We start from the raw sequence: 27653 nt of genomic DNA, 5'->3' as shown, positions 1-27653 counted from the left end.
AATAGTTATTCTAGGTTTTTAATATGTAATTGCTACATGAGAAATCGAGTGAATATCCAATGTTGTAAACATTTGAATTTCAAACGATCATAAAAATTTAATTTGACTTTCTTATAGATATTTTTTGTTTGATAAAGGTAGATAATCTTATAAGGAATCTTGTAGTACATTTTAAAATCTTAGATTTAAAAAGAAAAATTTTTACGAATTCTTAACTCAAAATAATTTGCTAATTTTCGTGATTTTTCCATATTTTGTCAATTTTTGAACTTTAAATGCTTATAAAAAAAAACTGTGAATAAGGATTTTTAATATTTTTGATCTGCTTTTGAAACAATATACTAGGAGCCTTTTATTAAATTTTCAAGCTTTTTTAATCAACAAATAACATTTTATTGATATTTTTAGAAAAAAAACTAAAAAAAATGAAAACTGACAATGCCCGTAAAGAGCTCAAAATAAGCCAAAATATTTTGAAAATTTTATGGTGTATAGAAAATGCTAATATAAACATTCAGTCAAAATTTCATGTATCTACGGTCATTTTTTTTAAAGTTACAACAAAAACCAAATTCAATTTTGTGAAAAATCGATTTTGTGTAAAAATTCCCGTTTTTCCTTAATTTTTCTTTGGTTTTTCTTGGCGCTTTTGAAAATTACTGGGAAATTTAAATTTTGACCCCCCAATGCACCAACGATATTCACTTTCCAATCGAACAAGATACTGAAGTTGAAAATCAAAGCATTATTTCGACTACTTACCGTGTACACAGACACAAAAAAAAATTTTAAAAAAATTAAAAAAAACACACATCATTGTAAAATCAATACATTCATCGTTTCACTCAGAATCTAAAATTGATCCATAAATAACTCGAAATGAGTCAAAATATTTTGAATATTTTATTAATCATAGACAAAGATAACATATGGTATAGAATGCTAATAAAAAGATTGAGTGAACATTTTTTGTAGGTATCTCCGGTTACACCAAAAACCAAAATTAATTTTGTGAAAAACTCATTTTGCGTAAAAACCTTTGCTTATGTACCTACCGCAGAACCTTACCGATATTTACCAGCTTTTTAACATTATTGTTTGCATATTTTAGATTTCTTCATTCTAGTGTATACTTCGTCTATTTTGGCTCCCAGAAATTCCGAGCACTTAAAATCATATCACAATAGGTATAGGTATACCTTATATATAATATTATTATAATATAAATAATAAACACGATGATCAAATCTAGAAAAATAAAGTTTTAAATCTCAAAAATGTCGAGTGAATTATATGTCCAACAGTATTTTATATTGGCACAATATATAATATTAATAATATTAAATATACTTAATACAATTACAATAAATAAGTAGTAGTTATTTATTATTTATTATTTTCTTTAATTAGCATATTATATATTTATATATTTTATTATACGTATAATAAAAATGTATTTAATTTAATTTATGATATAATATAATACAAATAATTTGCTGATATAACTATATAAGCTATATTTTACATAAAATGTAGCATGATTATTAACTATTAATATAATGTATTGTAATATATATATATTTATATATATTATAATATACAATACATATTACATACGGAGTTTTGGGAAATCGTTTTATACAGGAATTATTATCTGTTATATAGATAGTTCTGTTAGTCATATTTTGATGAATCAATACTATGAAAATGATTTTACCTTACAAACACAATGCAATAATAAGCTGTCAGCCTGCTTTTATACTAAAAAAACAGGAATAGTCACTCTGCTATCGGTATGTAAGTAAGTAATCTCAGTCACTGTAATGACTAATGGAAGTGCAGTTAAATTGGAGTTCAATGATAAATCATTTCATACGAAAAACGATTAAGAGAATTGTATAATATTTAGTGTGTCATTTTCAGCTTATACTTCTAAAGATGTTTCATCATTTCTTTATATTACCATTAGTAATTTAGTTTTCTATTAGTAATATATTGGACAGAAATTAAAAGCATAACTTACAAGTATTAAATCAAGGGGGGGGGGAGGATGTTGCTTGATATCATAAGAGAAAGGTAAGGAAAAATGTTTAGTCATCTGCTGAGGCCTAATATGAATTTATGGCTAGGTAATATATATTTGAAGGACAAATAAGTCGTGGACATAATGGAAGGGGAAAACCATGAAGGCATTTATTGAAGAAATTATAAGACAAGCTTGACTGTAACCGGTACGCCGATATGAAGTATGAACCGACTGTTTATGAACAGGGAAGAATGGAGATCCAGATTGACAACGACAATGCATAGCCTTTATTAACGGAGTAACAAAATTAGTAATACAGACATACAGTAGGACAGTAGGTAGGTTAAAGTATAAATATATACAGAGTGTTCCGTGTAGATATACCTATTAGCCATAGAGGGGGACTCGCCGCCCGGACAAAAACCGGTTTTTTTGCCGTTTTACTTATAAACTAAAAAAATATTAAAAATCATGAGATTAATTAAAATAAAATGTTGAAAAGTCAACATTTTCACAAAAATAAACTCTATAAAATGCCTATCTTCAGTTGTTTCAAAAATAAAAATATAAAAAAAATATTTTTCTAAACTTTTTTACTGAAAAATTCAATAAAATTAAAAAATAAAATATATGTAGTCCTTGTCTCTGTGAGTCTAATAAAAAAAACAGATTTATTATCTTAGGAGATATCGCAATGGTACACACTGTATATACCTACCTGGCTACCTATTTTATAAGATTATTTGATTATATTATATTTATATACGATATAGGTACATTATTATAGTACATTCAGTGTCGGACTTGCTCGAAAAGGCCCAGTCCGCGATTTGGAAAAAAGAGCCCCCAACAGGCAAACAGAAAATGTTTTATTTAGCCTTGAAAACAATACGTACCTAACTAAAATTCAATCATTCGATATATTAACTAGTTTTACTATATTTTCAATATACAATTTATATTGAGTATATTCTCAAATACTAAGACATTTTCTACAGACTCAAAGTAAATTTACTACAAGAGACCCATGTTTTTATTATCAGACAGGGGATATCCCACCTATCCAGGTATCCAACTCCCAAATTACGCCACTGGGGCGTAGCCCCTACACTGGTTACAAAACCTGTGACATCAAACATTATAAAGAAAAACACCGATTCAAATTGTGTCAAATCGTGCACGAGTACAATACTTGATATCAAAATATATGATAATTCAGTTACAATCAAGCCCAGATTAAGACATATAGAGGCCCAGGGGCCAAAGTTTTAAATGAGGCCCCTGTACGAAAAAAAAAATTAATGTATATAATGTGTTCTGGGGTGAAGTGACCAGCTGACGTCATATGATAGGTACTTATACCAAAAATGATGAAGGAATACACTTTCAAGATTGGCTCTAACTTTTTTATTTTTAAGTTATTAAAAAATAATTGTGCCTATGTATTTTTGATATTTATCAACTGCTATTGTAACAATGTATCAGGAGCCTTGTATTAATTTTTTACACTTTTTGGCCCAATAGATAAAACTTTATTGATATTTATAGAAAAAAAAACTAAAAATATTGAAAACTTACAATGTCCGTAAACAGCTCAAAAAGAGTCAAATTATTTTCAAAATTTTATTGTATATAGTAAATGCTAATATAAACATTCAGTGAAATTTTCAAGTTTCTACAGTCACTCGTTTTTTAATTACAACAAAATAAGAAAATCGTTACGTAAGAAATCGAGTGAATATCAAATGTTGTAAAAATATGATTTTCAAACGCTCATAAAAATTTAATTTGAGTTTCTTATAGACATTTTTTTTTTTTTGATAAAGGTAGATTATCCTATAAGGAATCTTGTATTACATTTTGAAATCTTAGTTCTAAAAAGAAAAATTTTTACGAATTATAAACTCAACATAATTAGGTAATTTTCGTGATTTTTCCATATTTTGTCAATTTTTGAACTTTAAAGCTAATAAAAAAAAACTGTGACAAAGGATTTTTAATATTTTTCAAATGTCATTGTAACAATGAGCCTTGTATTAAATTTTCAAGTATTTTTACTCAACAAATAAAGTTTTATTGACATTCATAGAAAAAAAAACTAATTAAATTGGAAACTGAAATTGTCCGTAAACAGCTCAAAACAAATCAAAATATTTTGAAAATTTTATCATGTATAGAAAATGGAAATATAAACAACCAGTGAAAATTTCATGTATCTACAGTCATTCGTTTTAAAGTTACACCAAAAACCAAAATCAATTGTCTCGAAAACAGATTTTGCGTAAAAATGCCCGTTTTCCTTAATTTTTTTTTTGTTTTTCACGGCGCTTTTGAAAACTATTGGAAAAATTTTACTTTTGACCTCCGAAATTACCAACTAGATTCACTTTCCTATCAGAAAAGGTACTGTTGAAAATCCAAGCATTTTTACTGTCCTAAAAGGTGATGACAGACACAAAAAAAAAATAAAAAAAACACACATCATTGTAAAATCAATACATTCATCGTTTCACTCGGAATCCAAAAACAGTTAATTGCCCATAACTAAAAAAAATAAAAAAGTTATATTTAATTTTTAAATGGTATTTCTTCATAATTGTTGGTATATACTTTCATATGACGTTGGCCGATCACTTCACGATAGCGGATAGATATTAGGTGTATAGCAATAAATAATGAATAATATATCACTTTATTTATTAATTATAATTTACATGCTTTTTTCCTAGCTAAATAATCATCTATTTTTAATTTAGATGATTTATGCAGTGCTATAACGAAAAAAGTAATGGATAAATCAGAGGCCCTAAATAAATTCTTATTATCGAATCCCGGGGGCCATGGCCCCACTGCTCCCTCCTTAATCCGGGCTTGGTTACAATCAGTGATAATGCGAATACCAAGTCATACCGTCTTACAAATGTATAGCTATACAACATAACAAAAAACTGCGCGGGAAGAAACTTTAACCTTAACTTTAACCGGAGGTCGTAAGAACCAGCCTAAGTCAACACTAACATTAGTACTGTAAAATGGTATGTATATAATATGGTTTATCGTATACATATTAAGTAGCTTAAAATGGGTGAAATTATTTTTGAATATTCATTGTAGATAGACAACAATAATACAGGGAGGTTTCCCTGTAATAGACACCTCCAAATACTGGACACTTAAACACTTCCAATTAGTGGAAATTATTTTGGAAACTAATACAAACTTAAAACTTTCTACAAACTGAACTCTACATAGTGGACACTGAATATAGGAACAAATTGGCCGGTATTTAGAGGTTTCTCTCTTACATTATGGCAAAAAGTTTCAAGTCCCTACAATTAATATTTTTAAAATAGCAACAAAATAATTCTTATTGTAAGAGGAATATATTAGATCAATATTTTAAGTTTTACTAATATCAAATTTCTTCAAAACTCATAAATTGTTTTTAAAATTTTAAATAGGTACATTGTCTGTAAGAACAACTACTTATGGGGAATCTTTTGTATTAAATCATCAAACATAAGATATCAAAATTAAAAAAAATATACGATGAGTTAATATTTGCCTTAGTGGCGTAATTTTAGATTTTTCTAGAGGCGTCGAACAAAATCAACAACAATTTAAAAACATCATAATGTTAATTGTTATAACTTTATAAATTTATAATTTTATATTATAATATTATATTATACTCTTAAAGGCTTTTTGTGTTTTTTCAACTTGCGACTTTTAATGTATAAAATCTGACTGGGGAACCATCTAACATTTTTTAATACCATTACCCAGATTCTCCAGTAAGTTTTATTGTTTTAAAGTAGGTAAATTATAGTTATTACATTTTATATTTGAACATTGAGCTACATAAAACATTTTCATTCTCGGGATTTATGTATCTACTTATATTTGGTGGATACGTTTCTGATGCTACTGTAGTCACTGTTATTTTTGCGAAAAAGAAAAGTAAAAGCCAAAAGTATGTAATATAAAATTATATACAAGGCGAAGTACAAAAATAGTATAAAAGGTAATCAAAAATCTATATATTATATAAAAATGAATGTTTGTGTGTGTCTATGTGTGTGTCATTTATAGGTACATTTCTAAACCGCTCATCCGAATGTGATGACATTTGGTACAGGGATAAATTAGACTTCTAAGAACAAGATTCGCTAATTTAAAAAGGGTAAATTAGAGGTCAGACCCGGAGAGTTGGTCAAATAACAGGGGTTTTGAGATTTACGATGCAAATTTTTGTTTGTAAATGGTTGCTATTGGTTTTAATAATAATAATTATAATTAAAATTATTATTATTATTCCAAGGCATTTTGGTTATCACTGAAAGAACAGAAAAACGTAATATCACGTAATAACGTCTTTGCAAATGAAAAGAAAAAATGGACAGCAGCTGTATGTAGCCTAAACGTGAGTCGGAAAACCTTTTGATTTATTTGTGTACAAACCAAAAGGAAAAACAAAAAATATTGTGTATATAAATGCACTTCAATAAATAGCATTCAATTAAAAACTTGAATTGTCACTTGTCAGACTTCTCTCGATAAAGCGAATAAAAATACATTATGATCCAAAATAAATTGAATATTGTTCTAACGATATTACTTAGTATATTTTAACAGTTATATTATAAAATAAAATATATTATTCAAAAAGTTGGGATTTTTAATGCCAAACAAAGTGCATGGGATCAGCTAATATAATATATTAAAAGTTTTAACCAAATTATGTAAACTAAAAACACAATAATTATATGTATAATCGCGATATAACGAGTAGATTCAAATTAATGAACGATATTGAAAATAGAATCACCAAATGTGATATAAGCTTCACAAACATATTCTGCAACAATTACAACTGTAGCTCTCCAGGAGGTTAAATTCCAAGATAAACATTTAATTAATAACAACTAAAGCGCTTTAACCTAAAAAATTGATTTGGCTGTTTTAGGGGACTGCCGTTAAAACCCGATAACTCAATCAACTTATAAATTCTGAAAATGAGCATATAATTATTTACAGTTAAAAGTTTTTCCCTTAAAATTTGATCTGGGAGATCAGGTACAACTTCACGCACGTAAAACACTTAAACGCACTACAAAAAGGCGGGACAGTGGGTACCGCTCTGCTGAGAGGCGTCGAGTGGGTTACTGTAATAGATGTGTTAAATTAGAATTCAATTATGTATCATTATATACATTTATATTATATAGGTACGAAAAACGATTCTGGGTGGAGAAGGTCTATCAGCTTATGCTACTATCTAAGTATATGGTATTATTACAATATTGCTATAAAAGTAATTTATTTTAGAATTAGTAATACAGTAAGTATAATTAATATTTAACGAAAACATTGCATTTGAAAATGTCATTGTGTGTATAAAATATAATAATGCAAGTACTTTACAAGTTCCAAAAACTCACAAATAATATTTTTAAATTACGACAAAATAACTAAAACAGTTATTTTTTGTTTAAATATCTAATGTCGTCCAAATTTTAAATTAAAATGTCTATAAAAAAAATGTTTATACCTATAAATTTTTAGATTTTTGGTTACCGTAAGTATTACCTACTGATTTACTACTTATGAGTTATGAGAAACCATGTTTTAAATGTTCAATCTTCAGATATACAAATTGAACATTTTATACATTTTAAACTATAAAATAGTTTGCAGATTTTAATGAATTTTGCTAAATTTTAAAGCTTAAATGCTTATAAAAAAAACGTTTCTACGTAGTTTTTCGACCCAGAGTTAAATTATTCATCAATAACTATAGAAAAACTAAAAAAACTATGAAAATAGCTGAAAAAAAGTCAAAATATTTGCCAATGTAATTGTATATAGAAAATAATAAAATAAACTTTTGACGAACATTTTTATCTGCGCTCTGCGATTATTCGTTTTTGAATTACAACAAAATAAGAAAATCGTTCGATGATAAATCGTTAATTTATGCGTGAATATTCCATGTCGTAGACATTTTAACTTTAAACAATCCTACAATATTAATGTAACTTTCTGGTACTTCAACTTTTATTTTTATTAAGGTTTTGATATTTGATTAAAAATAATACATATTGAAGAAATTTTTGTGCGGGGGCAGACCCCCTGGACCCACCATCCGATATGGCCTTGGTAATGCGTAGGACCGTGAAATAATATAGGTATAAATAACAATAAATTATATAATAAAGCGATGTCTATTATTGATAAATTTCTATTTAAGTAGACATTACAGACAGTAAATATCAGTCAAACTATAGGTGGCTGAGGGGTTAGCCCCCTCACATTAAAAAAATACTCACAGCCTCCTCAATATAAATTAATTTTCAAACTTAATAATACAAATTCATATAATGAGTTAATAGTAATAAGCATTTAGCAAATTGCTCAGTTGAATTTTGTAGGTGACACCGAGATGCCCATATCAAACACAAATAAGCATACATTTATAAGACATAACTACATAAGACATAACTACATAAGACATACTTTTGTAATTTTTACTTTTTTTTTTTTTTTAGCCATTTAGGCTCTTTGCTTCTAAAACCAGTTCTCCCCAAACATCTCTTGCGTAGGCTAGATCTAAGTTTCCATTCCAATCCGGCTTTAACTCCTCTATATCTCTTCTAACTGCATCTAGCCATCTTTGCCTTGGGCGTCCCCTTGGTCTTTTCAGATCTATTTGATTTACCATAACCATCTTTATGAGGGACCCATCAGCTCTCCACGCATGCCCAGCCCAGGCTAGTCTTGAACTCCTTACGAACTGCACTATGTCCTCTTTTGGATATAGATTCTTCTATATAGTAATTTTTACTTACTGTCTAATATTTTTAAAAGTATATCTATGCTTGGTTGTCAAGTTTTATATTTGACTGTCACAGATAACTCTAATTACAGGTCATATTTAGTCAAAGTTAAGAGTATGTTATGCGTAGGTATACCTAAATAACATTTTTAAAAACTTGGTAAATTATAATAAATCTAACTTTAAATTTGTTAAGTAACACTTGAAACAAGTCGTGAACACATTCATCAGGTATAGGTAATACCTAATGAGCTGTAATGGAATTCGGAGAGCTGTAATGCAAATCGCGGTTCCCTCCCCGATCCTCGATAATATGAAAAAAAAGGTAGTAATAATAAAATAAAAATGAAACCAGAGTAAACATAGTTAATTTTTATAAAAAAAAATAGGCTATGAATAAAGAGAAGGAGGCAAAGTTCTATTGGGTTACTTTTCAGGAAAATGTATCGAGGGACTTCGCCTCCCCTTTCCACCACAAAAAAATATTTCAGATAGTTGAGCCACTGACAGTAGTACAGCGTATATAGTTACACAGAAAAAATGTTACGAGTCTCGTAGGATTTATAAGATATACATATAAAATGGCAAAGGGTACAGCGATGTACTATTTTAAGCGTTCCATTGGTGATGGGTGTAAATTTAAATAATTCTATTATAACTTAAGGATTGTAATTCTATTTTTACATTGTTACAAACTATCAAATTGTGTGGCTTATAATGTGTTTCTTAGTACCAACTTGGTTTCTAGGTACTGACATTTAGTACTCCACATTATTAATTTAATTTACGTTAATTTCTCAATTTTATAATCAATTTCACTCTAGCACTCTTATTTAATCCACAATTTAAAACATGTTCTTGAAATACAACAATATAAATAGAAAACAGAAACATTAATTATATTTTTTTTAGTACGTACATTGCACAATATAATAATTTTATAACACCTACCTACTCATAAATTAACAAAATAAAATATGATTATTTGACGTATAACACACTCATTATTCTTAAAGTATTAATTTTTTTGAAAATATATTTTTAGTTTTTTACTATTCTGAATTACAATTTACAACATACAATTTTAATTTCACCTTCGAAGGCAGAATATTTTTCGGCGTATTTCGTTACATGAAAATCGCATTTAGGATGAGTAGAATAATGTGTTATAACAGCTTTACAAGTATTTAAAGTTTAGATGAGCGCAGGGGCGCCATTTCAGTTTTTTTTAAGGTGTGCAAACAATTAAAGAGGCCAATTTTTTCCCACCTCCAGGCCAATCGTTAAAAAAACGTTTCTAGTGTTTTCAGTTTTTCATTACAGATTCATTACAGTATCAAAAACATACTTAATAAAAACATATTTTTATAGTTAACACATTACATTTTACCGTTCATACATTCTGTGTATATACTGTATAGTGTATAGTAAAGATATTTATAGATAGAATAGATGCATATTATTATTATTATGTCTTTTGTCTATCAGTAACCAGGGGCGGACTGGCCCAGGGTGCTATACACCAAGTAGCACACCTGGCCCCCGATTACCAAAGTTGGTATACGGTATAATACTGGTATAATACGGTATTATACAAAATAAAATAACATATTTCAACATCTCTACAAATAAACAACATGTTATTCTTAATTTTTTTTTTATATTTACTTATAAAACTAAGGGCTCTTTCCAAATTTAGGTAGGTTAAAAAAAATTACGGGCCCCTAATTAATATTGCACCCCGGGCCAAAAATAGCCAGTCCACCCCTGTCAGTAGCCACTTACCATTTACACATATTTGTGTGTGCCAGTGGATAAAGTGATACCAATATCAATTTATCAATTATCAAATTACAGAACACAATATTATAATATTATTTATGATTATCAGTGAATAGCTGCGGTGCATGTACAATTAAAGATTGGAAAACTGAAGGCCATCTGGCCATAGTATTAATTAGGCCTAGGCCAATTGTGGACAACAAAATTACAGGATGTGCGAGTGCACATCAAAATACTAAGAATATATGTAGTATACCTAGAAAAATACTCTGCTTTAGGATATGACATTAAAACTGTACAGGTTGTTATTCAAAAAAGTAAAAAACTTAATAAATGTTGAGGACAAAAAATGTTGTTTATTATTAAAAACTAGAAACCATATTGTAAAATAAATTTTTTCAAAAACATTTATACTTTAAATGAAATAATGAGTGTTCAATGATAAAAGAATCACCCGGTATAGGTATTATAAAATAAAATAAAATAAGATATCTATTATTAGGTATACAAAATGTCTAAATATAATGAAAATTTCATTATATTTAGACATTTTGTAATGACATTTCATTATGAAATTATAGTGGGATGATAAAATAAATTAACAAAATAAGTACTATGTTTAATAATACATATTATATATTTATCAAACAGAAAACTTTATACAACTAAAATAATAACATTTCAAAAATAAATTTATAGATTTATCAAAGGAAACAATTTTATTCAAATTTAAAATTTCAACTTAAAGGCTAGATTACGGTCATTAAAGTAAGGCCCGAGGCGATTGAGTCTGACTGTAACCCCCGCATAGCTATATCTATCAGTAGGTATGAAAAACCTTAAGTAGATACTATAAAAAAATTAAAAACCAAATATGACGAATATGTGTGGAACCAAAAATCAAGCACCCGAATACTAGTTATTTTTAAATTATTTGGATTTGTTTAGGACTAAATATTTACTAATATAGACTGAACACTATTATAGACTATAGTACTAACCTAACCCACAGTTGAGTAGCTATTAGTGACACAGTTTATCTATATGAATTGTGCGTTTAATTTAAAGCATTAGCTGCTGGTAATTAACAAGCTGTCCTACATTTACATTTTTTTAATCTATAATTTCTATAGGTTAAAGTTGGCTCAAAACAGTAGGTATGTATTTCATATTTAAGATTCTATTTTCTATTATTATTTTTAATGTTATATGTTCATGATATTTTTTTTTGGATACAACTAATTTTTTTTTATTTTCTCTCATTCCATAAAGAAAACCCGAAAGAAACGTACCGTTAAGACGTTTAATATGTTGTAAAATTGATTTTGGTTTTTCGATAATTTATTTATGCTATATATAAATTATCTATATTAATAATGGCGATGAACAAATAAGATTAAACTTCTTGAGATTCTAACCTGGTCATTTTATAAAGTTAGAAAAATTGTACCTCTCCGGCCTCCGCTATTCTTCATATATGATTACATTTTTGATCGAGTTTCCCTCAGGTCGTATTGCTTTTATAATATTACATTATTATACAAATTTACAAACGAGACCATCCTATATATTATAGGTATGTTATTTTTTTTACTGTCGAATAATTAATATCCGAGTTAGTGGTCAATTTCATGATGAGAAAAGACACGTAATATATATATAGATATTATTAGTTACCTATATAATATATATACCTATTATCAATATTATAATTCTTCATAATAATTAAGAACAATAATTGACTACCTACTTGATATTTTAATTTTTTACAACATTATACCTATAAATTAAAATCAGTAAAATGTATAATAATCCATTATATTTAATATTATACAATATAACATTTACGTTAAGTATATAGGTAGACTTTGAAGGCTTGAAGCGTTACCTGGGTACAAATTATTATATTATATTATGATATTATTAAGGAAAATATTATTATTTTCTCACGACGAAACAACATAAATACCTACCTACCATCATATTATTACCTATATAGATAATTTTTATAATTGCCTGCAGTACTACCTGCAGGCAGCAGCAGCTGTTGTTTAAAATCTGATGTCGGAGTGTCGGACTAATAATAATAACAATAAATTATAATGGACATTGGACGATAATATTATTATAATAATAATTAAGAATATTGCAGTCATGTTCCATAGTATCGGACGACGATCTGACGGCATCGGGCATAGGTACCGGAGACCGCGGTACGTCCGCTGTACTACATGGCCACAGTCGCGGCTACACGGCACACCACCGCTGTTCGGGTTTACCTCCAACCGCGTTTATAATCATTGCGCGACGGAAACCAAAACAAAAGACTTCATCAGTCGCTGATAAAGCCCCCTACCCCGCCGACGACTCGGGTACGGAACTGTTGCTGCCTGCTGCTGTAGTAGTATTATTATTATTATTGTTATTTGCTGTTCTCTGTAGTCTGTATAGGTGTATAATGAGCAATCGCCTCGGTTGTTGTGAAAGCAATTATTATTACTCTTATAGGTAGGTAAATGATAGTGTGTGCGTGTTGAACCGTGCGTTACGTGGGTACCAGGCCTTAGGGATCCGCGGGCTTATTACGAAAGCAACGACACTCGTTTAGGTGTTCGCCGTTCGGTAGTGTTTACTGTTGCTGGCGGTGGTGGTGGTAAACGCGCTACGACACAGGTATTACAGTAGTCGTTTTTACTTTCTCGCCCGATTTCGTCGTGTGAAATCATGAGACTTTTTTCTCACTAATTCCTACGTTGGTATTTTTTTGTATTTTGTGTTGACCAAACAGTATCGATAATTGTAATTGTGTCAGTATTATTTTTATTATTATTTTTTTAGCCCATAGTGCCGAGTTGTATTATTAATGTATTTGTTTATTTTTTATTAAGTGTTTTGTGTATTAAACTGTGTAATCTTAAATGGTCTTCTACCGCCACACACGAACACAAATTATTCAATTTGAATTGGCAGACAAAAATTTAAACATTGATAACAGCTAGACAATATCGGACTAGAATTTTTAATGACTGTTTAATTACCTTTTAATTTTTATCCAAATGCTGTTATTGATATCAATATCAATCAACAACACATCATCCATTATTGAGACATGATCGACGGCTTTTTTTGTATGTTTTGTGATAAAACTGAAGACGTCATTCAACAAACAGTATTTCAAAGTAATTTTGAAAAATGTAGCACCTATATTCCTAATGGTATCAGGTCTACTTATTACATTTGCTCTTGCTCAATCTACTATACTCAAAACGGCTTATTTTCATAGCCAAAATTTAAGTTATTAACGTTGTTGCTCATTTACTACTATTAGTTTAAGTATCAATAAGTCAACTGTGAAAATGTGGATAGTATTACTGTTGTTCTTTGCTGTTAAAACTGGTGTAAGTATATAAATGTTTATGATTTATTATCTATTAGGTACCTACCTAATTAAAGCCTTATTTTATTAAAACATATAATCTTTAAATATTTTTATAGAGAGCGGCTGATTTAGCTATACAATTGCCCGCATCAAACTCAGTATCATTTGCATCTCCATTACAACAAGCTTATTATAGACTTGATTATCAACCTCCACACGGTAATCCCCCAGCAAACACAACTATTGCAGCTCAAGACATAGGTATTGAAACATTATATATTTTATTGTCTGTCCTAAAGCCCTACACTTTCATACATTGTAAATTAGATATTAATTAAAATATTTAATAACCTTACAGGCGATGTAATACATTTTTCTCAAGCTTTGCCAGGGACCCGTTATGATTTTTGGTTATACTATAGTAATTCAAGCACAGGAAGTAATTCTATAAATAACAATTCCCCACAACAAACTCCGGGAAATGTAATAGTTCCAGTTGGATCTGGTGCAGAAACTCTCATAAATGGAGCTGTTTCTAGTTCTTTATCACCCCAGTCTCAATGGTTGCTTACTTGGACTGCATCAATTACTACTGGTATGGAAAATATGACTTGAATAATATATTTTACTTAAAGCTATACAAATTAATAAGCCAATGTCCATGAGTATTTACTAATTATTTCTTTATATAAAAATGTTAAAATAGCACCTGATCCGCCTACAAACCTAACTGTAACAGTAAAAGGTGGAAAAACAGCACATGTCCAATGGTCACCTCCAGTGTTGGGAAATTATAATGGATTTAAACTAAAAGTAATGATATTTATAGTATACAATAGATTTATTACAATCAATATTCGGGTAGCACTAATTTATTTACTAATACCTAACGACTAAAATATGCATAAATAAATAAACACGGGTAGTGGCGTAACTTTGTAAAAGTCTAAGGAAGGGAAAACTAATTGATCAAAACCCTGAGCACCTACCCCCCATAGTTTAAATATATTTTCATTCTATTTATAGTTTAGAAACAAATCGTAGATATATTAGGTTGTAGGTACCCATGTTGATTATAATTATATAAGAAAAATTAATTTTTAGGTTGGCATAATGTGGAGGACAAAATGATACCTTTGTCTCACGGCAATTACGCCACTGAACATTGGTATTCCAAAAACATATTGCTAGTTATTTATTTCTAAAAATATTTTGTGGTACAATTAAATTAAATATTATTAAAACAAAAATTGGATAACTGTATTTATTAAATCAATAATTTATCATTTCTTTTAAATTCATGACAATGTAAGACTTTTTACTTTAGAGCTAACAAATTAGAATGATTGGAGACATTAGGTCTTTGTATTCTATCTGTCTTCATTAAACTTATCTATTCTTTATTTTGTTTCTGAACTTATAGGTATATATATATATACTTGTTTATATTTTATATTATATATTTAGGTATATATTTTAGTATTTATAAAATTATACAATATTAATAAATATTTTACACTTCGTTGTAGGTTAACAGTTTATCTCCATCTTCTACATCTGGTATTGTGCAGCAACAACAAGAACAGTTTGTGAAAATTGTTGATGCTAGTAACTCCCCATCCACTGCCTCATCTCAAACTGATTTATCCAGAGACACACAGCAACAATATGTTTTGAAAGATTTGACGCCTGGAGCTACCTACCAGTTACAATTGTTTACAGTATATGAACATAAAGAAAGTGTGGCCTATATATCTAAGAATTTTACAACTAGTAAGTGTTTATTAGTGCAAATATATAACATGACAACTTTTTAGTTTATGGTTTTTATTTATAGCATTTAAATAATTTTGTTTATTTACAGAACCCAGCACTCCAGGAAAATTTATCGTATGGTTTAGAAATGAAACTACATTGTTGGTGCTTTGGCAACCTAGTTATCCAGCTAGCGTATTCACTCATTATAAGGTATTTACTATTCAATTTTATAATTTAATAAATATCGATCCAACTTAATATACTAAAAAGTATTTTTTCAAAAATTTAAATAAAAGTATTTTTCCTTGAAATATTATGTATTATATTTCATAAAAAAATTTTTTATTAAATTGTAAAATTATTTTCTAGGTAAGTGTTGAGCCTCAGGATTCACCAGAGTCAACAGTTTATGTAGAAAGAGAAGGTGAACCACCAGGTCCAGCACAAGCTGCATTTAAAGGTCTTGTACCTGGGCGTGCATACAACATAAGTGTACATACTGTTAGTGAAGATGAAACATCTGCACCAACAACTGCTCAATACCGTACTATTCCTTTAAAACCATTGAATGTGGCTGTTGATCCTAGGCAAACAAGTTCATATGGTTTACGGGTACACTGGGAACCACCAAAAGGACTTTGGTAAGTTATTTTTTAATCATACAATTGAGTTATATTATAGATATATAACAATGCGCTGTATTATTTCAATATTTTACTCTCTAAGATATTAATTTTTATATTAAAATAAATAACTATTTTTAAATGTTGAAAATAATTAAAATACTAAAAATTATAAAAATAAAAACTTTTATTATTTGTTACAATAAATAAAAATAATAGCGGTACTTTATGAATTAAAATATAGCATAATTTTTTGAGATAAAATAAAGTAAATTTTATTAAATTACACATTATATAACTGCATGTTATTACTTGTGAACATTAATGTTGGGTTCTCGCACATAATATTGAGGGTATTTATTTATTTATGGTTTTATTTAATTTACGTGTAGTGAATTTGACAAATATCAAATATCGGTCAATGTTAAGAGGCCATCACAACAATCTTCATTAAATCAATTGGCATCTCATCGTAGCATCAGTGATCAAACCCAACAAACTACTACTCCCATAACACTTACTCGTCCTCGTGATGGTGATAGTTCTAATTCTGGGGGTTCAACACAATGGTGTGATGTGTACGACACACAGTCATTACAACCAGGTCGAACTTATCAAGTTCTTGTGAAGACAGTTTCTGGAAAAGTGGCTTCATGGCCTGCTTCTGTAAATGTTACATTAAGTATGTGCTCATTTAAAATGTTTAAATTTAGATTTATCAAATCAATTGCATTTATGTTATGTTTATTTTATAGAACCACTACCTGTAATTGACTTAAAAGTTATAAGTAGCGGTAATACAAATGGAAATAATTTGAATGAAGATGGAGGTGGTGGTGTATTACAATTAACATGGAAGGCTGATGCAATGAGTTGGCAAGACGCATATCAAGTGAGCTATGCTGAAGTTCTTACAGGTTCTCTATCGTCTTCTTCATCTGCTTCCGATTCTCTGATTGTATCATCAGTATTATCATTGGGGAATAATCTTAATCAATCACTAAATGGTTCCTCACGACAACAATCCACATCATCAGCTGTGGCATCAGCTGCAATTACAGCAACAACTTCTACCGATAGTAATGTTTTGGTAGTCCAAGCTACTAGGGAGTCAATTGAAGATCCATCGACCCCGATTGAATGCACATTAGAATCATTATTACCAGGTCGTAATTACTCTATATCTGTAAAATCACTTAGTTCTGGTGTTGCTTCTAATGACACTGTTGTGTACCACACAATGAGTAAGTCGAAAAATATTCTGTATATATTTTAAACTTTTAAATACACAATTTGAAATATTGTTACTTATATTTATTTATTTTTATTTGTTTACAGAACCATCAGCACCAATTATTGAAGATTTAAGACCAACATTGGATTATGGATTAAATGTATCTTGGAAAACAGATGTCAATAGTCGACAAGAAACATTTCAAGTGGTACTTCGTCGTAATGATACTGGTTCGTAAAATTATAATAATATATTATTATTATATTATTATTATAATTATATAAGATATTATATATGTATATTATTTTAAATTCGGTTTTGATTTGCTCAATTCTTATTTTTCTTATAGATGATATACCAACTGTAAGGATAACTAATGAATGGCGCATGGCTTTAAGAAATTTATACCCCGGAGCAGCTTATCAACTTAAAGTGTTTGCTATAAGTCATGGACTTCTATCTGAACCTCATGATTACTTTCAAGCCGTTTGTAAGTTCAAAATTTAATCAATAATTCCAACAATATTTTGAGTTATCTAATATTTGATTTGATGAATTTTAATTTTAATTTTAGATCCTAGGCCTCCTACTGATCTTCAAGTAGAGAATATAACTGCTGCCTCAAATATTGGGTCAAACTCTGTTTTATTGAAATGGAATGGCCCCACAGCTGAAGGCATGTTCACTGAATATTCTATTAAATATCGTACCATTGATTCCAATGGGGGCCAACAACAGTGGATTAGGTTGCCAGGAGTACAATCAACTGAGGCAGAAATCGCGGATATGGTGGCCGGACAACGATACACAATTCAAGTTAACACCCAAACTTATGGATCTCTGGAGTCTCCATATCCACTGCTAGTTAATTATACAATACGTAAGTACATCAGTATTATTTATTTTATTACAAACATTGGAATTTGTCTCTCCACCAGTGGTGCCCAAAGTTGATTTTGTCTATGACAAATGTTATAGGTAAATAAGTCGGTGGGTATAATGTTAATAAAAATGGGGAGCTCATTTTTACTGTATACATTTTACTTTATAAGACGTTAAACGTATCTGCTACTGGCTAGGTAACATTTTCCCAGCTTGAATTAATTAAGGCAAGACTTCGCACTACTAGGTACTTCTGAAAGTTCTGAAAATTGTATAGAAGATTTTATGAAAATATCTTGTGAATAAGACATAGAAATTAACACATAAGATATAATTAACATATTTGCACCTAAGACTACTGCAAGTAAAAAAGCACTCATATTTTAAATCTAATAATAAAAAATATAGTATTTAAAAATAATAAAGAAACTGATATATTTTACTAATTTGTGTGTTATTTTCAAATTTTGACAGTACACTAATTTGTTTTAATAGACAATATAAAAACTAAACTTAGTGTATGTTAAGGTAAGAAATTATTAGAAATAGGTGGGTGTTAAAATTTATATGGGAAGGTGTCTAATGTCATGGGTAAAATGTTGGAATTCGGTACCACTTACGGTCTCCATAGAACCATTTTAATATCTACTTACCGTATGATACTTTTCTGTATATTATTTAAACATAAACAAATAACTATGTATAAAAAAAAAATATTTATATTTCTTATTTTTTTGTATACCTTTTTTATTTACTAGGACCAAACCCTGTGAGTAACATGGCTTTGCTTGTGGATGCTACAAACTTGACTATACAGTTCCCTCGTCCAGAAGGGTTAATTGATTACTATTCTGTAGAGTATATACTTCTTAAGCCACCTCCACAATCAGATCAAAATCAAACTACTACCTCTATTAATTGGACTACAGCAGCTACAACTTGGAGTAGTAGTAGTGTTGGAACATCATCTAGTGGATGGAAAAATTTTACGGATTCTGGATATCCTAATGGATCTAGTGGAACTATTTTAGTGAATTTAGGTTTAGATGAATTAATTGCTGGTGCAGGTTATGGATTACGATTACGTACATGTTCACATTCCATGTACAGTGACCCTGTAATCCTGGAAACACATACAAGTGAGTTGATAATTAACACATTGTTTTGTTTTATACATTGTACAGTAAATTAATTATTGAAATTATTTTTCATAATTTTTATAACTACAGTGCCGTTGATTTTATCTGAAATATTGGCTGTAAATGATCAACAACTTGCCACTGACACTTTGACCTTGCGATATACTCCTACTCCACAAACAGCTAGTCGTTTCGTTAAGTACCGTTTTCAACTATCAGAAGCTAATCATCAAACAAGTACACAATCTACAGCATATCAATCGTCTACCACCACTCCTTCAGATCCAGGATCTGGAATAGCATCTACATCATCTACTGGAACAGTATTGATTGCTGAAAAATGGGCATCAGATAATGAATGGAAAGTTACTTGGCATTCTTTAGTCCCCGGTCGTTTGTATGATATAACTGTGTGGACTGTATCAGCATATGGAGTTCTCAGCCAGCCGTTGCGTCGGCAAGATCGTCTTTGTAAGTATATTTTTAAATATTGCTTACAATTGTAACCTACCTATGTAATAATTTTAACTAATTCATATTATTTCACAGATCCAGAGCCAATTACTGATTTGAATGCCACTCAAATAACCCGTGATTCTGTTCACCTTGTATGGACACTGCCCCGTGGACAATATGATGCATTTGAAATTGAATATTTAGATACTGACGCGACAATTATTACTACAGCTTCTTCTATTGCAAATTCATATTCATCCTCTAAATCATCCTCAGATGGGGGAGGAGGGTTACTCGTTCAAAATTTGACGGATAAACCATGGTTTTTAGTGCAAGGTCTTCGACCATTTCGTAATTATACATTCACTGTTGTGGTGCGAGCTGGTGGTGGAGGGTCTTTAACATCTTTATCTCAACAACAAATATTAAACAGTGGCATAGGAGGCTATGCAGCAGCATTATTATTGAGACGTTCAGTTCCAGTATCTGGTACTTTTAGCTCATTGGAGTGGGTACCAGGACGTTGTGTAAATTTCCAAGCAGTTGACGTACAACCTGGGCACCTTACATTAGAGTGGACATTGCCAGAGTCCGAACATAATGGTATACTTTTACGTTATGTGGTGTCATGGACTGCTATATTAACTTCATCATCATCCGATGGTACACCTGCTTCTACAAATACTGTGGTACAGTTGCATGGCGGTGAAGAAGAAGAAAATATGTTGGGCTTGGGTATAAACAATCTACTCAGTAATGGCGGTTTATTAAATGGTCAGCCTCCTTTGGGATCCGAAATTGAAGTTGGTGAAACAACTAAAACATCATATTATGAGCCATGGAGAAATAGGGCAACTGTTAAAGGTTTAATACCAGGTCGTCAATATGTATTTAATATTAGTGGCGAGACTCGCGTTGGTCGTGGTCCTGTAGCTAGTTTGGAGCAAAGAATGCCAATTTTAGGTAAAATTACCTAAAATATTTTTATTTAACAATAATTATATTTTATTTATTTTATAAATATTTTTATAACAGCACCACCTAAGCCAAGTGCCCAAGTAGTACCAACTGAAGTAAGCAGAACCACAAATTCCATACAAGTACGCTTCCGGAAAAACTATTTTGGAGATCAAAATGGTCGAGTAAAGGCGTATGCTTTGATCGTGGCAGAGGATGATTCTAAAAACGCTAGTGGTCTTGAAATGCCCAGTTGGCAAGATGTACAAGCATATACAATTTGGCCACCTTATCAGGTATAACAGGGATTATTTTTTTTAGTATAAGATTAGATACCGGAAGTGTCAACAATGTATTATTTCACATGTAATGGTTCTATTGTTTTAATTATTAGCTGGCTCAATATGTTTAAGATAATATGATTTACTACAACCTATAACCATAATAAAATAAATAATATAAAATAGTTAAATTATTTTCATAGATATATTAATGAAATTTATTATTAGGTTCTTGATCCATATTACCCATTTTCAACTAATAAGACTGTGGAGGATTTTACGATTGGGCAAGATTCGCATTGCAATACAAATTCCATTAGTGGCGGGAAATTATTATCATCACAATATTGCAATGGCCCACTAAAACCGGGTACAATATATCGTGTTAAAGTACGCGCATTTACAGCCAATGACAAATTTACTGACACCATGTTTTCATTTCCTATACAAACAGGTTTGTAAAATACTAAAATCAATTTAAGACAATGATGCATATTTTATATATTAATGTTTTCAGATCAAGATAACACATCAGCTCCAACATCAGCTACAGCCATTGTGTTGTCTGTTGTAGTAGGATTGCCAGCTGCTTTTATTTTAATTGCTGTTTGTGCTGCATTAGCCACTGGGAGTGGCCGAAGCCGTTGGTTCCTGTGTGGTAGTGGCAAGAGTAGAATAATGAAGAGCTCTGTTGGTGGTGGTAAAAGACAAGCCGGAACAGGGCAGCGAAGAATCACAGGAGGAAAATTTCTAGATAACTCATCGACTAGAAACTTAAATGGTGGTGGTCGTGGAGGTGGCCGTGGAGGTGATATGATAAATTCCTCCAATGTTCAACAACAACAACAACTTTCATGTGATTTACAAATAAGGTACAAAAAGCTGTAATTAACTTATAACGAAATTGATATTGTAATAATAATTATTTAAAAACAAGGTTTTAATATTTTAAAGTAAACCAAAGATAATCATTTTTATTATTATTATTATTATTATTATTATTTTTATATACTTTATTTATTAGCTATTATTAAATGTGCATTTTTATTTATGAAATCAGCCGGCCTGTACGAGTGGATAGATTTGGGGAACATTATGCCCAAATGTCAGCTGATTCTGACTTTAGATTTTCTGAAGAATTTGAAGATTTAAAACATGCGGCTGCAGCTGCAGCCACCAATGGAGGTACAACAACTACAGCAGCTGATTTACCATGCAATCGTCCCAAAAATAGATTCACCAATATTTTGCCTTATGATCACAGCCGTTTTAAGTTACAGCCAGTGGATGACGAAGAAGGATCTGACTATATAAATGCTAATTATGTTCCGGTAATAACAAATTCCCCAAAAATGTATAACTAAATCATTTATAAATTAGTTATTAATTATTATTTCAAGATATGGAGTGATAATATAGAAGTGATACAAGCGAAAGGTGAAGAGGAGATTTTACACTGTTTTATGAAGATAATTTTAAGATGTTTGTTTAGAATGTTTTTAGTTGCATTGGATGAATCATACACATTTTTACAATAATGATGTCTTATCAAACTAAACTCTAAAATAATTACCTATTACTTTTGTATATTAGTCTTTTAAACTTTTGAATACTCAATGTTTCAGGGTCACAACAGCGTTAGAGAATTTATTGTTACACAGGGTCCATTGCATTCAACGAGAGACGACTTTTGGCGTATGTGTTGGGAAAGCAATGCAAGAAGCATAATAATGTTAACTAGATGTGTGGAAAAAGGTCGCGAGAAATGTGATCATTATTGGCCATATGATACTCATCCTGTTTATTATGGTGATAATATATGTGTCACTTTGTTAAACGACACTCATTATTCTGATTGGGTGATAACTGAATTTATGGTTTGTCGGGTAAGAATTTAAATTACATAAAGTCTACAGTGTGGTATTAAGAAGATGTCGTAATTGCATGTGTTGTCTTTATTTTACAAACATATGACAGCAAATTTTTGTTTGCCAGTTTCAATAGTGTGCTGTCAGTTTTCATATCATTCAGTATCAAACTTTAAGGTAAGAACATTATCCGTGTCCTCTCATTGGTTTTTACGATGTTTTAATTTGTAAGTGAGTTATGAGTATATAAAATATTAATATTTCAAAATGCTCATAATTCACTTTAAAATTAAAATATCTTAAAAACCAACGAGAGAACACAGATAATGTTCTTACCTGAAAGTTTGATAATTAGTCATCACACACTATTAACACTGGTGAACAAAAAGTTTTCATTTCGTATGTGTGTAAGACGGAGACAATATATGCAGGTACAGCGTCCTCTTATAAAGAATTAAATATCTAATGAGCTTTGTTGTTAAATTGTATATTTTTTTTTTTTTTGCTTATAGAATGATCAAAAAAGAGTAATACGACATTTCCATTTTACCACTTGGCCTGATTTTGGTGTACCTAGTCCTCCACAAACACTTTGTCGTTTTGTTCGTGCTTTTAGAGAACGTCACCATGCCGGTGTAGGAAATAATATTGAACAACATCAGCACCAACTGCAACAACACCACCGTCCTATAATAGTGCATTGCAGGTAATAACAATATTAATAAGTTTAATAGTGATTTAAAATTTAAATATAAAAAAAAGTTTCAAGTTATGAATACCAATTATGTTAAGAGGATATCACACCCGCATGTGTTGTCTCCGTCTTACAAATGTACATCTTATCAAAAACTGTTTTGCGCGGGACAACTTTTCTCCCGCAATATTTATTGAAGAACTACCAAATTTTCACAGCACGTAAAGAAAAACTTTATCTGTACACTGTGTGTTTTTTTTTTTTAATAGCACTATCCAATCATTTTTTATAAGCAAATAAAAAAAACCAAATGTTTAGAAGCAAATAACTTTTATTGTATTTATGTTATCTAAAATATAGGCTTACTGTTGCATAGATAATTTTCTACCCAATATGTTCAGCAATTTTGGAACTACTATTACAAACACAGAAAGATAAAAGTTGTCCAGCGCAAAACAGTTTTTGCTATTTTGTACATTTGTAAGTCTGAGACAACACATGCAGGTGTGACGTCCTCTTAATCATACAATTTAAATATTAATTTGGTGCTATATTATTATTTTGATCAGTTGTTAGTTTAAAAATAAACTCAACTAAGAAAAAATTATTGATGTTAGTAATAATGTAATATGTAATATTTTAGTGCCGGTGTTGGACGATCTGGTACTTTTATAGCTCTGGACAGAGTGTTGCAATCGCTCAATGATCCTACACAAGTAAATAATTATATTGATGTGTACGGTATTGTATATGCAATGCGCAAGGAACGTGTATGGATGGTACAAACCGAGCAACAGTACATATGCATTCATCAATGCATAGTTTGTATACTACAACAAAACAGTGGTAATAGCGATCAACAAGAACTACTTGATCAAGAGCAACAAGATTTGGAGCTGATGAACAATACGACTGCAGCTACAATGTTGGCTCATCACAATCGTGCATTTGAAGGTACGTCACTCATGTTGAGTTCAAAGACAACTGCCTTTATCGTACGATGTGGTGTACTATGGTTAAATGCTGCGGTTACTAGTGGCTTACCAACAGTAGTGGGGGGCTTTTGGTCCAAAAATAGTGATGCAACTACTAAAATAACAAATACAAAAGTATCAACAGCTACTTCCTATAATAATGTAACAACTATAAATACAATTATTACGACAAATGCATATAATAAATCGTGGTGGTCTTCATGGTGGAGGCGAAAATCTAGTTCTAATAAAAATTCAGATAATATTTATCGTTTATAAGCTAATTTTACATTTATACATATTTAAGTCAAATTTTCGTCATATATACTATTAGGTGTAGTTGTGCCAAAATGTTAAAATTTTGATGGCAAAATTGACATTGATGATGTTGAGGAGCACAAAAAGTGAAACCATATTTATTGGAAAAAGTGAGAAAAAAATTATGTTTGAGTGTGTGTGTATTGTGTGTGTGGCATACCTGTGTAAGTGATAACTGATAAGTAATAACTATTAGGATTTAATATATTTAAACACTTAACAATGATAATAGTTATAAACATTTTATATAACTTCAAAGATTTTAATCAAAACTAACTATTGTTAGCATCCCTGGTGTATAATATTATTTGTTGAATTGTAATTATATATTTAAAATTTTTTTTTTCACTGCCGAGAAAATGGGATAACTTTACGATTTACAATGGTACGTAGAATTTAAAATATTGTGTGCGTTTTTATTTTAATGTAGAGTGTTTGTTGAGTGTTGACTAACATATTATTATTTTTATGTATAATTTATTAGAGTTAATTTAAATGTTTTTGACTGACTAATATTGCTTTGCTTTTTAATTTTATAATTCAGTATTTTGGTCATTATGACATAATGTAAATGCGTAAATCTATTTATTAAATACTAAACTAATGCCAAGCAATAATCATAATAGTAGAAATAGTTTATAATTTTGATAAATAGTATATTTACATGTATCATTTAATGTTACAGATGATGAAGGAATAGCTGAATCGGGAATGTAATTTTATTGAGCAGAAAACATGTATTTTTTTGTATGCATCAGTTGCCAACAAATATAGACTTACAGCAGTATTATGATATGACTACTTTGATATAATATTTTATAAAATATAATGTTTTAAGTATAGATTATGGCAATTGCAATTTTTGTGTTAAAATATACATATATATTAAGGTAACTTGTATTATTTATAGAATGTTAATAGATATTAATCAAGGGGGAATCAAATCAGCATAAAGTTTGATTAAAATAGTATTATTATTTTTATACATTTATATTTTATCTTGTCTCTGTCTTCTTTCTGTTAAAAAAATTTAAAACCATTTATTAATTGATATTATAAATCATAATCATTATATATGTATATAATTGTATTATGTATGTATGTAGTCATTAATATCAATACCTGTTTATGAATTATTTTTATTAAAATAACATGATTTTTAATTGCTCTGAAAATTATATTATTTAAATACTAAGTATTAAATGTGTAACATGTAAAACCCATATCTAAATTATGTTAACTAAATTTGAGTTTTGAGGGGCTGGATCCAAAATAGCTGAAAAACAATTGTGCACTTAAAAATCATAAATTTATAAAAAATAAATCAATAATTAAAGATAGTGAATTCAAAAAGAGGTGAGTAATAATATAGACAAATATAATAGAAATAATGGTTATGTGTGTACAAATTTCATCATGAAATTTTCACTGACCTTGAAATCTTAAGTTATTATTATTTTTTTTTTTTTTGTATTTTTAGGAGTACAAAATTAATGTGTTTTATCAATTAGGTGCAATACATTTTAATGAATAAAATATCTTTTTATTAAGAAATATGAATTTAATTATTGTTATGTGCATATGTGCAAGACACAAGTCAGTATATATTATGAAGTATAATTTTATAAATTAATACTATGATTATGATTGTATGAACCTTGCATACAGTTATATAAATATAATTGGCTAAGTCATATTTTATTTACACAATCATAATATTTGCTTAGTTTTTTCAATGTTACTTTGTTAACCGTAAATCATTTAAGATGCAATATATAATATAATAATTACATATTCTTAAAGAAAAATAACAATATCTTTGTTGAAGATATAATTACGTATAATAAATTGGTGTTATCTATAACAATGGTAAAACTACCGACCATAATGATTATCTTAGTAAATTAAAAGCTGAAGTAACTCAAATGTAACTGTTAATTTTAAATTAGATATATAGTAGATCAAACCTCTATTTATATGTTCATTAGTTTGTTAGAACAATACCTAAGTTATATTAAATATTAAAACACTTATTTTATTTTATTCTAAAAAAAAGTTGGTTTCTTTTAAAATTCCTAAAATTCCTAAAAATTCAAGTATTCAACCACGAGGCTTATACTCGAACCAGGGACTGGAACCAAACCTAAAAGGATCGGTTTTGGAACTGGAACTTTTAAAATATCATGAACCAGAACCGGAACTGAAACCTATATTTTAATAAATAAAATACTGAAAGCAAACTGGAATTTTTAAATGAAATAAGTTCAAAAATAAAATCATTTTATTTATCTTATATTAATGGTATTACTGTTTTGTGTATAAACTATGAATGATCATATGAGTTTTCTTATATTTCTCTTATTAATTAAATCCGCATTCCAGATAGTATTTAAAATTATTATGGAACCTTTTGAATTTATCGGTATCGGTTCTGGTACTGGGTCTGC

The 27653-nt window shown here is 29.4% G+C and overlaps 1 protein-coding gene across 2 annotated transcripts; it reads left to right on the top strand.

Moving 5' to 3' along the window:
• The first annotated feature begins 13016 nt into the window (after positions 1-13016).
• On the top strand, positions 13017-26760 carry LOC100166038 (tyrosine-protein phosphatase 10D). Of its 2 annotated transcripts, XR_001679282.2 has the most exons (24): positions 13017-14041; positions 14139-14283; positions 14381-14617; positions 14729-14835; positions 15552-15795; positions 15887-15990; positions 16150-16421; positions 16796-17085; positions 17159-17647; positions 17742-17867; positions 17987-18127; positions 18212-18517; positions 19278-19658; positions 19749-20129; positions 20208-21077; positions 21150-21367; positions 21581-21806; positions 21870-22224; positions 22413-22683; positions 22978-23238; positions 23733-23926; positions 24558-24868; positions 25223-25316; positions 25892-26760. XR_001679282.2 is itself a non-coding variant. In XM_001947797.5 (23 exons), the coding sequence occupies exons 1-23, from the start codon at positions 14000-14002 to the stop codon at positions 25921-25923; spliced, it is 6003 nt and encodes a 2000-aa protein (XP_001947832.2). In that variant the 5' UTR covers positions 13018-13999; the 3' UTR covers positions 25924-26760. The 2 variants fall into 2 exon arrangements, 1 of the variants encoding a protein (XP_001947832.2); XM_001947797.5 differs by lacking the exon at positions 25223-25316 and having other exon boundaries at positions 13018-14041.
• The last annotated feature ends 893 nt before the right edge of the window (positions 26761-27653 follow it).

The sequence above is a fragment of the Acyrthosiphon pisum genome, chromosome X, assembly GCF_005508785.2.
Source record: "Acyrthosiphon pisum isolate AL4f chromosome X, pea_aphid_22Mar2018_4r6ur, whole genome shotgun sequence".
NCBI classification, from domain to species: domain Eukaryota; kingdom Metazoa; phylum Arthropoda; class Insecta; order Hemiptera; family Aphididae; genus Acyrthosiphon; species Acyrthosiphon pisum.
This window is presented reverse-complemented; position numbering and strand designations above follow the sequence as displayed.

Excerpts from the sequence above, each read along its gene's own strand:
- LOC100166038 (XM_001947797.5), top strand. The coding sequence starts at position 14,000 with ATGTGGATAGTATTACTGTTGTTCTTTGCTGTTAAAACTGGT. Across the intron at positions 14,618-14,728 it reads GACTGCATCAATTACTACTG|CACCTGATCCGCCTACAAAC; the intron begins GTATGGAAAATA and ends ATGTTAAAATAG. Across the intron at positions 23,239-23,732 it reads CTGAATTTATGGTTTGTCGG|AATGATCAAAAAAGAGTAAT; the intron begins GTAAGAATTTAA and ends TTTTGCTTATAG.